Here is an 11,737-nt window from a genome sequence, read left to right as displayed (position 1 = left end):
AATTTTGGGTCTTTTCCAACCTAATTGATTCTGTGAAAATAGAGCTATGTTAAATAAGCTGTGTGCTTTGCACAGGCAAATAATCAACATGTTCAATTAATCAGAATTTTTTTTTATTCCTGGGAATTGAAGAAACTTAGAGCAGAGAGGACATGGGGCCTGCACTGGGGTGTGTGGCAGCGGGGCAGACCTGGCTCTGCACCAAGACACCATGGAGCCCATAAGGAGCAGAGCACTTGCCATAATTGTGTCTGCACCTCCACAGTACAGGGATATATACACGTGTCCAGGTTTGTGGCTTCCACACCAACCACAATGTTTGTGGTTCTCACTGGCCATTTCAGCTCACCAGAAAAACAGTGTACACAGGAGGTACAAGTTAGCAATGAAGTTGTTAAGCACACCTTGCTGAAGACTTAGCAAAACACCAGCAAGATTGTATGAGGATATGAGAAAACATGTTCTGGCAAACACAAAGTACATTAACCAGAGTATTCATTACATGTAAGGGTAACACCTGAAAACTAGATGGTCTTTAAAGTCCCTTCCAACTGAAACCGTTCTGTGATTCCGTGAAAAAGCTAAGGGGGCTATTGCAAAGCTTCTCACTCATCTGGTCACAGGTAAAAAAATGTGGAAACCTGGTATGCATGCATGCTGAAAGTTCAAAAATCAAGATGCCATGAAAAGAATCACATCTGGGGAGTGCAGAAGACTGTGCTAAAGACAAAACTGTGACTTTAAACCATAAGAAAAACACCTACTCATTGTGCAAACCCCCGTTAGTTATAAGGAAAAATTTAGATTTCATAGGTTTCTTTTTAAAGCCTGAGATATTTCACCCTGATTTAAGCACACTGCAGGATCAGAGCCAAAGGGACTTCTACTGTGTCCAGATACAATACTTCTACTGTATCCAAAACCAAGGCCTGGCTGGATTCTTTCCCAACATTTATTTCTGTAACTTCTATACCCCAAATCATTTGCACACATGATACAGATGATTTCTGGATTCAGGAAGATAATTAGCTATGTCTAAACCCCAAATTCATTAAACTGCATAATTACAAATGACAGATAAGATGTATTAGCCTACAGGAATAGGGTTCTAATGATCAAAAATATGTTTTCAAAGATAATAAAGAAAAACTGTGGTCCTTTTATTGCCAGAATATGGAAATTCATGTAGCTTTGTCACATGAAACTGTTATTCTGCATTTACCCTGAATTCTGAGAATTGCTCATGCAGTATTTATTTAGTATTTGTCCTATTCTGACAGAGATTAATCTATTTTCAATGTACAGCCTAGTGCTGATAAACTGTAATTTTAAGTGGCTTGAATAAAACATCAGAAGCAACTGTGAACTCATAAATAACTACACAAGGTCTAAGGATTAGGAAGAAAACATTCAGTTTAAAATTATAAGAGAACCCAACTGTCCAAAATCATGAAAAATTATAGATCAATACTGAATATTAATTGCATTTTCTGTATTTTGCTCCAGAGATTTGACAGGAGATACAATTTGGATTGAAATACTTGGAAATATTTATTAACACAATCAAAAATCATTAACTCGCTATATTTTAATGTGGAATAAGGGGGTTTTCTCCTTCTCCTCTTATTTATTACAGAGAACCTCTGAGGCATGAGAGAGGCATCCATAAAGAATGCAAGGAATCTTTCTAGTGAAGGAGGAAATAAAAAATTAAAACAGGTGAAGAGAGATTGATTAGTTGAACAGCAAAGAAAGAAAGCTGGTCCCCACTTTGAGCCTTTCTGTCCATCCTCCAAGGAAAGAGAACATTAGAAAATTTAGACGCAAATAAAAACATGGTTTTAATACAAGTGCAGATGGGGTCCCATAACTCTGAATAAATTGTTCAGTTGCATCGCCATGAAAGGATCTGGGGGAACTGGCTTGGCTATTTCCTGTCTCTTCAGACTAGAAAAGACCTCTATCTCTGGGCAGGATGTGGGAAAAACTTGCCTCAGTCACTATGTAACACTCCGTGTGCTTTTATTAACAGCTGTTTATAAAAGCTCCTGTTGCTTGCTAAAAAAGAAAGTGCTGCTTGCTGTTTTGCACAAATTTTTCAGTTTCTCTCACGAGTAATAATTAGGGAGAAAATACAGTAAGAATAATAGGAATGATGCACATTTTAGGTAGTTCTAACCATTTTACCTTCTCAAACATCAAAGTCCAACCCTCCTGATGGAAATGCAGATGGATTCAGTCAGCAAGTTCCACATGGAGGAAGCTTAAGCCTCTGGCTTGTACAGAAGTGAGCTAATCCAGACTTCAGTGCATATTTCATTATAACAGATTATTTCAATGTCGGTTTAACTTAAACACATTTGCTAACCACCTGCCAGCACACATATTTGCACAATTTAAAAAAAATATTGAGTCTTTTCAGGAGACTTGCCACTACTCATTCCTTGGAGAGAAGGGCAGATCAACAGGCTGTGACCACTGAAGGACAAAATCCAAGCCCTGTACAAGTCATTAGAGATTTCATCATTGGCCCCAGCTATGTCAAGATGACGTGAAACCTGCTCAAAGACAAACAGACCTGAAACAAAAGGAAGAAGCTGTAAAACATATACCAAACCAGTCTAACTAATTAACAAACTGAATTCTTTTGGAACCTTTTTATAAAATATTCTTACCATTCTTATTAAACTTACTTATTCTGGAAAAATACCCATAATAATACATAACTAAATAATTGTACTATAGTCTCTGAGATCTAGATATCTTAATTAGTCATTTTTAATTCTCCTTTTTTTCACTAAATTCTCTGCATTTCCTATTGTTTCATGAAACATTTTTTGACACTTCATGAATTTTTTTTTTAGTATTTTTTCATTCTGCCTTGTGAAATTGAAAGCTAAATCAAATGAACTCTATTAACACAATATCAGCATATTTCTGAGCAAAGTAAAGCAAGACTTTTAAAAACAGTCAAGGGAGAAAATGTTTGGATCTTTTTTTGCTGAGACTTCAACTTCTAAATCATGTGACTTTTCTGACTTGAGAAGAAAGAAACCAGGCACTTTGTGTTCTTACACAGCAGTAGGTTTCCTGATAGTGTGACTTCCTCATTGTGAAATGCAAAACAAAGAGAGTTGAGACAACACAAAGGCTGTTGTCTTTCACAGAGACAGTATTCCCCATTTCTGAGGCCAGTCGAATTATTTCTAGGGAATGAAAAAATCTGTATTCATTAAAGGTATGTTGTTAGGCTGAGTCTGTTCTTTGGTAGTTTATTCAGATTCAATCTCCCTGCTAAATACCCTGTCCTGAGGGATTTCCAGACTCACAATCCATTAAATAAATTTTAACTTTTCTGCTACTAGCCACTGGCAGTTGCTTAGTGATACGGAAATGCTTCTGTTCTTTGGGCATCTCTATTCTTGCTCAAGTAGAGGGTAAACTGAACCATTTAGGGTGTTTTCATGAATCCTAAATTATTCTCCCAAGCCTTCAGGCACTTTCCACTGTGTGCTAACACCAAGCACATACTTTATACACTTCTTTATATAATCCTCTTGCAGTATCATGTTCTGTTCACTTAGACAGCTGGTCCCTCTGTCCAAGTGAAGGCCAACCTTGTAGCTTGTTGGATACATTAAAAAATAGGGCGGTGTGTTGTGAGAGTTGATAGCATGACTTACTGTCTATCCATATCCCAAACCAATTCAGATTAAGCTAAATGTAAAATAAAGCACTCCTTTACAATATCAAAGAATATACACGATAGTGGCACAACTAATGGAAGAGGGTGAAAAGAAAACCACACATACACCACAGATTTGCGCTTCTCTGGGTGCCAGCCCAGCTGGTAGGTCCATTGACCACACAGTTATCTAGATCATTATCCAGCTCATTCCTCAGCATACTGAAGAACCTCTAGGTAATATCCAGAGCAAGCGCAGGGCTGAGGATAATTCCACCCTTTGATACTCCGAAGTCACGTTGTTGAGTGTACCCAGATGGAATTTTCCTCATCACACCCACCTCTCTCCTCAGTGACATCCCTACCTCCATCAGGATGGCGTCGGAGCCTCCCTTACAGCAGATTACTGGCAGATCCCCCTGCTTTAAACCCACTCCTTCGTGCTTCTCCCAGCACAACCCCTTCCCCTCCAGTGAGGCTGCTTACGGTGCGTGTGCCAGCCCGGGAAACGTCCCAACCCCAGGGTTAAACTTCAGTGGTTTGAACCTTTTTCCGTAAGGACGCTCCTGCCCGGGGGCGTACCTTGGTGCTAGACACGCTCCCGCGCGTTGGATACGGATCACTGCTCCGCAAACACTGAGGTTTGCTTTCTGTCTCTCCCCACAGCGGAGCACGAAGCGCCGCCAAAGCTGCCCCGTGCTCTGCGGCCAGGGCGGCGCCCGTGCAGGGAGAGCCCCAAGCCGAGGGCAATGTCGGGCTCGGTTTTCGGGCTCCCGCGGCAGCCGGTGCCGGGGGTCCCCGAGGGCCGGTCCCGCCGCCCGGGGACAGCCGCCGGGGTCTCGCCCTGCAGCTCCGCCCAGCCCCGCCAGGGGGCGCCGCGCGGATGGGGGAGGGCGAGTCACGAGACGGCCGCAGCTGTTGCTGGCAGGCCCGGGCAGGATTCCGAGGGGGGGCGCGGCCATTGGCTGAGGGCGAGACGGCGGGCGCTCCTATTGGTCGGTGGGAGCGGAAGGCGGGGCAAGAACGTCTTTAAATATGGCGGCCGAGGCCGGCGCCTTTTACTCTCCGAGTCGGGGAAGCAGCGGTAGCGAGCCGAGACCGCCAGCAGCCGAACGCCGCCGGGACATGCTCTCAGCCTGACTGACCGCAGGTGGCCGCCGCGCCCGGGACACGAATGAAGAAACAGCTGCTCCTCCTGTTCACGCACCGGGGACTCGTCAGCCGAGGGGGCCGCAGGGGGAAGCGTCGCCGAAAATGGCTTCGTTCAGCATTCGCGCCGCGCGTCCCGAGGACTGTCCCGACCTGCTGCGACTGATCAAGGTGCGGCGGGACGCGGGACGGGGGGCAGCGCTGCCCGCGGCCGGAGCAAAACAGCTGTTGCGCAAGGGCGGGGGGCGGGGAGAGGCCGCTCACAACCTCCTTCTCTTCCAGGAACTGGCGAAATACGAGGACATGGAGGACCAAGTGGTGCTAACTGAGAAAGGTATGGAGGCTGCAAGCGCTCACCCGGTTGGTGGCCGAGTGATAGCGCCTGTGGCTCAGGTGCACGTGTGTTCTGCTTTTCTAGAGCTGCTTGAGGATGGTTTTGGCGAGCACCCTTTCTACCACTGTCTGGTTGCAGAAGTGCCAAAAGACCAGTGGTCGTCTGAAGGTGAGACTTCCTGGTACTTATTTTTGGACGCTAAATACACAGAAGCATCATTTGCTTAATGTTAACGATTGTAGTTGAGGTTCCGCCAGTGGACTGGGATAGGAGACCTAGGTTAACTGGTGAAATTCAGTAATGTATAGTGATACTCTGCTGAAGTGGTTGCTAATCCTGGAAACATGGGAGATCAAGTATAACATAATGTGCTTGACTCCAATTATTAAATGGCTTTTCTTGTTTGACCCTGACTTACCTTTATGTAATCCTGTTGAATCACATTTTTTTCTTTAATTTGTCCCCAATCTTCAGGTTACAGTCTCTAGCTTCGCCATGTACATGGCCCTTCCGTGTACATGGATGGGCGGGGAGGTAACTAAAAGATCCGTTACACAATAAAGTAGATGATCATAATATGAGGTAAGGTCTACAGGGGCAAGTGCTGTTCCCAAACCTTTACCAAAGACACAGTAGATCACAGAAACCTGTTTGCACGCTTCTCTTACAGTATGTGCAGAGTGTTACAGCAGATGTAGTTAAAATATTCAGGATTTATGTTTGAGTGGGCTGTTGTTGGAAGAGTTGGTTTTCTCTTCAGCCACACAGTTATAATTGAAGCTGCAGCTTTTACTTACCTTGACTTCCTGGTGCTGAAGGTAAAGAAGAATGTGATGCTCAGTGGAAGTGCTTGAAATGCTGCTGTAAAGGTGGCCTGTAAATAGGCCTTCTGGCACAGTAGTTACTGAGGCATACACATGGAAAGATAAGCGTTTTCCAGGGTTTGACAGACTATACCTAAGGAAGCAGAGCTGGGGTAATCATCTAGATTGTGAGCTGCTGTCTGAGGTTCTTAATTCTCCCAAACTGGAAATAAATTAGGGTGTGCATTATTTTGTAGAAAAAGGCCATGTTAGCACTTACTATGGCAGTGCTTTTGAGGCTTTCAATGTATGGACAGGGCAATCTTTTCTTTATTAGGCTGATACAAGTTTGTCAGAACTTGTTTTCAACTGTGTGCTTATTTGAAAATTTAATTTTTAATTATAACCTAGTATTTGCAAATGTCAGTCAAATGTCTGCATGTGCCAGAGAATCTGTGTGTTTAAACATGCATGTAAAAGTTAATATTTTTACCTTTTAAATTCTGACTAGCTGAAGTTACATCCTTTGTTTCAGAAACATGCGTCGTGGGCTTTGCCATGTATTACTTCACTTATGATCCATGGATTGGAAAACTGCTGTACCTTGAAGATTTTTATGTGATGGCTGAGTACAGAGGTACCTATTGCAGAATTAGATGAGTTGCTTCCTGCAAGGTTTCTGTAGATTTAAAGCTTAAGTTTCTTGTTTCTTTGGTTTTTTAGGACTTGGTATTGGGTCAGAAATTCTGAAGAACTTGAGTCAGGTATGTCTAAGTGCTAAGTCTAAACAAGAATTGAAGGATGCAGCAATACTCTAGACAGCTTAAAACATTGGCTAGAGTCCGCTGAACTGCGAGAAATGCTGCAGTGACTGTTGGCATGAACTAGATGACTTGTTGGTGGTAGGCTGTTGCTGAGTCATCTGGCCAGCTGTCCCTGGGCACTGTGACCGTGTGGCGTTGGCTTTGCAGGTGGCTGTGAAGTGCCGCTGCAGCAGCATGCACTTCCTCGTCGCAGAGTGGAACGAACCCTCCATCAGGTTCTACAAGAGAAGGGGTGCCTCGGATCTGTCCACTGAGGAGGGCTGGAGGCTCTTCAAGATTGATAAAGAGTATCTCTTGAAGATGGCAGCAGAAGAGTGAGAGATTATTCCAGCAAATAAATTCTTTCTGCGAATATATGTGCTCTCTGAATAAACTCCTTCTTGCTTTCTGTGTATGTACAGTTTGTAGTGGAATAAAGTAGTGTGGATGCTAATAATGGCAGTGCAGGTGTGGTCATAGAGTAATGGTACTGTGATCTGGAGCTGAGGCATCTGAAGTTCAGTATGTGCTTGTGTGCATCCTATACCAGTGTGGGCTTGTAATCCTTGTATATGGAAACTTCATTCTTGTAAGTGTCATTCAAATGTGTACAATGTACACACTGGTAGGGCTTGTTTTAATTATTGCCTTTTATAAAAATAAAATAGTGTTTTCACTTAATGGCAGTAGTTTTTACTTTAATTCTCACTTGAAGTTTTCCGTCAAATAACATGCAGATTAATAAAAGACTGAATTTACTTCAACCTTCCAACAAGTGAAAAGTGAAATGATTTACCATAATCCCAGTGGGATAAAAGTGTACTTGGGTGCCCTTGGAGCCTGGTGCCACCTTACTGTTTCAAAGGGGTTAAGATCAACCCCTGATGCAGGTGGTGCAGGGCATCCCAGCTTGTGAGCTATATAGGTACAATTGGAGTCCCTAAATTATGTTGCTGCTCTCTGGGCAGCTGTTCCAGAAAGTCTGGAGCTTAGGCCTTCACTTGTCTGCTGAGCACCTCAGCTGCAATGGCATAGCCTTAAAGGGAAAGAGGCATTCTGCTGTGGTTTCAAGGCCTAAGTAACAAAAGTTGGTTCTGACTGGTCACATGAAATGAAAGTATATTTACAAACCACACAAAAAGCTCCCTTATGTGATTCTTAAACCACCAAACCTGAATGCATTTGGTGGTATGTGTTTCTGATCATGATTTCAGATCAGGTTCAGCATTTCTGCTGAGCTGTAAGTGCTGTGTAAAGCAGTAAGAAACCAGCCCTGTGTGTTTAAGTGTTTGCACAGTAGCAGATTAAAGCAATGCTGGTCATCAAATTTTTGGTTGTCTTTGAAACAAATTAACAAATTTGCAGTATTGTCCCCTTCTCATTAGTTGGTGAAAGTGGATGCATGCAAACTTTGTGTCACTTTCCTCGCTCTCTGGTAAGCCTGCAATAAAAGGCTTTTTTTGGCCAGCACTGCTTTCACTTCAAAGAAAGGAGAGAGACTTAGCTGCCTTGTAACATAAACTGGTTTATATAAAACAGGGTTTTAAACCTGTTGGTCACTGCATAAATTGTGTCACATATTTCCTCATCCTAGAGAGCAGTGAGTAGTGACTGCTTCAGCCGTGGGAGATGCTGAACTAACTGTAGGAATAAGCTATCACTCTGCCCAGGGCCAACAGAGAGCTGTGCATTAAACTGTTCTTATTTTCTGTTTTGTTTTTGGTTTCAGCTGATGTGTAGTCAGCAGTGTGCCAGCTCTGCCCAGGTGTGAGGTTTGGCTGTCAGCTGTTGCTTTGAGAGTGAGAACACTAATAAAAAATACAGGAGCTCCTGGAAGACAGCAGAAGGTAGCTCTTCCTTGGGAGTGTTGGTGGACAAGAAGCTCAGTGTCGTCTTGGCGATCTGCACTCGCAGCCCAGAAAACCAACCATGTCCTGGGCTGCTTCCAAAGCCTTGTGGGCAGCAGGTCAAGGGAGGGGGCTCTGCCCCTCTGCTGCACTCTGGTGAGACCCACCTGGAGTGCTGCATCCAGCCCTGGGGTCCCCAACATCAGAAAGACATGGGCTTGTGGGAGTGAGTCCAGAGGAGGCCATGAAGAAGATCAGGGTGCTGGAACACCTCTCCCATGAACACAGACTGAAAGAGTTGGAGCTGCTCAGCCTGGAGAAGAAAAGGCTTCAGGGACACCCAGCAGTTTTCCAGTATCTAAAGGGGCTACAGAAAGCTGGAGAGGGACTTTTTACAGGGGTAAGAGGGCTTTAAACTGTAGGAGGACAGGTTTAGACTAGCTAGTACTAAGAAATTTTTGCTGTGAGGATGGTGAGGCACTGGAATGGATTGCCCAGAGTTGTGGATGTCTCATCCCTGGAAGCGTTCAAGGCCAGGCTGGATGAGGCTTTGAGCAACCTGGTTTAGTGGGTGACATCCCTGACCATGGAGGAGGTTGGAAGGAGATGGTCTGTGAGATCCCTTCTAAGCCAATCCATCCTATGTTTCTGTGATATGGTTCTGATGTTTATCTGGACTAACTCCACCGGGACTGAGAATGGAATCTGTCACAAAAATTACCTTGACTGAATAGGTCAGGTTCTGCATAAGAAACATCCATTTCCAGGCCTGCCCCTGTCTGTCCAGCACCACAGCTGCTGTGGCAGCATTCATACCACACACAACAGCCTGGAGCTCAATCCCTCTCCTACCCAAGGGCAGTGGAAATCTTTGTTTCTTGCTTGGCCAAAGTCTAAATGCCAGCCTACAAACCTCCCTATCCTTGCTGAGCCTGTACTCTTCTGGAATTCAGCAGGCCAGAGGAAGTGAGAACAAGCATACCCAAGGAACCAGCCCAAGAGCTGGTGATGGAGGCAGAATGGGGAAGAGGAGATGGTCTCCAGCAGTTCACACTGAGCATCAGGATGTTGTATCTTCTCTTTGGTGAAGATGTACTCACTTCACTGGTTACTCTGTGAGCTATATTCACCTCCTCATCTCACCATCTCATCTCAATGCCTACTGCATCTCAGTCCTAGTGCAACCTGTTTTGAAGTTATTTTAAGCTTATTCTTCTGGCTACATTTATCAGACCAGAAGGTGATTGCTAGTAGAGCAGTTTAAGAGTGTTTTTATTTTGAAATTAACAGTTCATTAGATATCTAGGGCAGGCCTGCTTAAATCTCAGGCCCCAGACTTCTGAAGCACAATAAAGCTATCAAAGCTGCATGACTGGATGGAACAAGCTAACTAATTAAGCATTATAATTAGAAAAGTAAGCAGCTTAGTCAAATTTTCAATCAATTTAAAATTGTTTATCATATCTTGTTCATCTTCTGCCAATGTGGCTTACCATTGCATTTTCTAAACAAATTCTGATGGAATGGATTCTCAGGGATTCACAGAAAACAAGTGAGGCAGTGCTAAAAGAGAAGACCTTTTCTAGCCAATGGGGATAATTTTAAACATTGGCACGTGAAAGGAAACACAAGGTCCAACCTATCAGATATTACTTTTGCTGAGATCCTACTAAGAAGCAGGGTTTTTAAAACCAGCAGAAGTATTCTCACAGTTTTGGTTAAGAGTCTCCAACAGCAATGTGGCAATGCTGTGGGTTAAGAAAAGACCAATTTTAAATTCCCTCAATAACTTTTTCTCAAACTACGGGAGGACCAAAGTGAGCCTGGAACTAAAACTTAGACATACAACACAGCGTTTTCTGTGGCTTTAGGTGCTGGAGAAACCTCAGCTGGTGAGGCTTTCCTCGGTGCCAGGAAATCACACCGCCAAGCCGAGTGCCAGCGCATGATGGAGCCGAGCGATACCAGCTGCCTTTGAGCTGGTCCCCGGTGTCCCAGCAGCGGGAGCCCACCGCAGCAGAGGCACAGGGCTGGCCTGCAGGTCAGCCAGAGCTGCGCAGTCCCCTGCAGCAGCGAGCCTGCCTCCGGGGAAAGCTTAGGGAGCGAGTGCTACCAGCGCTGATAACATCTCCAGGGAGCCGAGGTGCAAAGCTCCTCCTCGCTCTCCCTCTCAAACTCATGCCCCGGGAAGTTCTCACGCTGATCCAGCCAGGACATTTCGCAATGGCAGAGTTTCCACATTCCCATCGGGCGGGCACAGAAGGGTGGCCTTGGACAAACTGGCGGCCGGAGGATGCGTCAGGACCATCCCGGCTGCGAGCGGAGGGAGCGCCGGGCTCGCCGCCCCCTCTCCGCTTGGCTTTTCCTGTTCACAGGCTCCTGCACAATGATCCGAGCCGTAGCCATAGCGACGGCATGGAGGGAGGCTTGTTTTGTCTACAAAAGTTAAAACAAAATATATGTGAGGAAAACAAGCCTTCCCCCTCCCCTCTTCTCGTAGAGACTTCGCTGTCGATGTAATTCGAAAAGTCAATGCAAACTTTTCCTCCGAAAAAGCATATGGGCGCTTTACCGCGCTCCTGCGCGGTGTTTTGTCTTGGGGGAGTCGCTGTCCTGGCGCCTGGCCCGCGGGGAGCGGAGCTGTCGGCTCGGGGCAAACACCAGCTCCGCACGGAGCGGAGAGCTCGGCCTAATTCCCCGCCGGGCAGCCCTGCCTCGGGCTGGAGGCCGGCCCAGGGGTGTGTGTCGTGCCTCACTTCGAGCTGACCAGAAGCTTTATTTCCTTCGGCTTGTCCGAGCTTCTGCTCCCAGCGCTCGCTCCCCTGGGCTGTCCCTCGGGGAGCCGGAGCTGAGCTCCGCAGCTCACACGGACTGACCAGGGCAGCGCCGAGGGACCAAACCTGCGGCTTAAATAATTCACCTCACGAAATGGTCCCTGCTGTGCCCGGTTGTTCTGCTTGCCTGGGCAGGATTGCCTAATTGTTTGGGGTTTTTTAAGTCAGGTTTCAGAGAAGTGGCTGCAATTTAAAGGGAGGCCTCAGCTGCCGTCTGAAACCGAGCAGCAAAGCAGCACCATGCCTCCTGCTAATGTTTAATCTCGCTGCAAACTCAAAGCA

At 45.5% G+C, this 11,737-nt stretch overlaps 1 protein-coding gene and 1 long non-coding RNA gene across 4 annotated transcripts; one reads left to right on the top strand and one right to left on the bottom strand.

Moving 5' to 3' along the window:
* Positions 1-96: 96 nt before the first annotated feature.
* LOC117243946 lies at positions 97-4,698 on the bottom strand. Its single transcript, XR_004496107.1, has 2 exons — positions 4,268-4,698; positions 97-2,578 (listed from the first exon to the last, which is right to left on the bottom strand). It is a non-coding gene; the product is annotated as an uncharacterized LOC117243946 (long non-coding RNA).
* Positions 4,699-4,737: 39 nt separating this feature from the next.
* SAT1 (spermidine/spermine N1-acetyltransferase 1) lies at positions 4,738-7,455 on the top strand. Of its 3 annotated transcripts, XR_001521416.3 has the most exons (7): positions 4,738-5,005; positions 5,117-5,168; positions 5,253-5,336; positions 5,643-5,750; positions 6,507-6,608; positions 6,695-6,735; positions 6,943-7,455. XR_001521416.3 is itself a non-coding variant. In XM_015626619.3 (6 exons), exons 1-6 carry the CDS (start codon positions 4,940-4,942, stop codon positions 7,111-7,113), a joined length of 516 nt encoding a protein of 171 aa, XP_015482105.1. In that variant the 5' UTR covers positions 4,746-4,939; the 3' UTR covers positions 7,114-7,455. The 3 variants fall into 3 exon arrangements, 2 of the variants coding, with proteins under 2 accessions (XP_015482105.1, XP_015482095.1); XM_015626619.3 differs by lacking the exon at positions 5,643-5,750 and having other exon boundaries at positions 4,746-5,005; XM_015626609.2 differs by lacking the exon at positions 5,643-5,750 and having other exon boundaries at positions 4,755-5,005; positions 5,117-5,336.
* Positions 7,456-11,737: the final 4,282 nt, after the last annotated feature.

Source organism: Parus major, chromosome 1, assembly GCF_001522545.3.
Source record: "Parus major isolate Abel chromosome 1, Parus_major1.1, whole genome shotgun sequence".
NCBI classification, from domain to species: domain Eukaryota; kingdom Metazoa; phylum Chordata; class Aves; order Passeriformes; family Paridae; genus Parus; species Parus major.
This window is presented reverse-complemented; position numbering and strand designations above follow the sequence as displayed.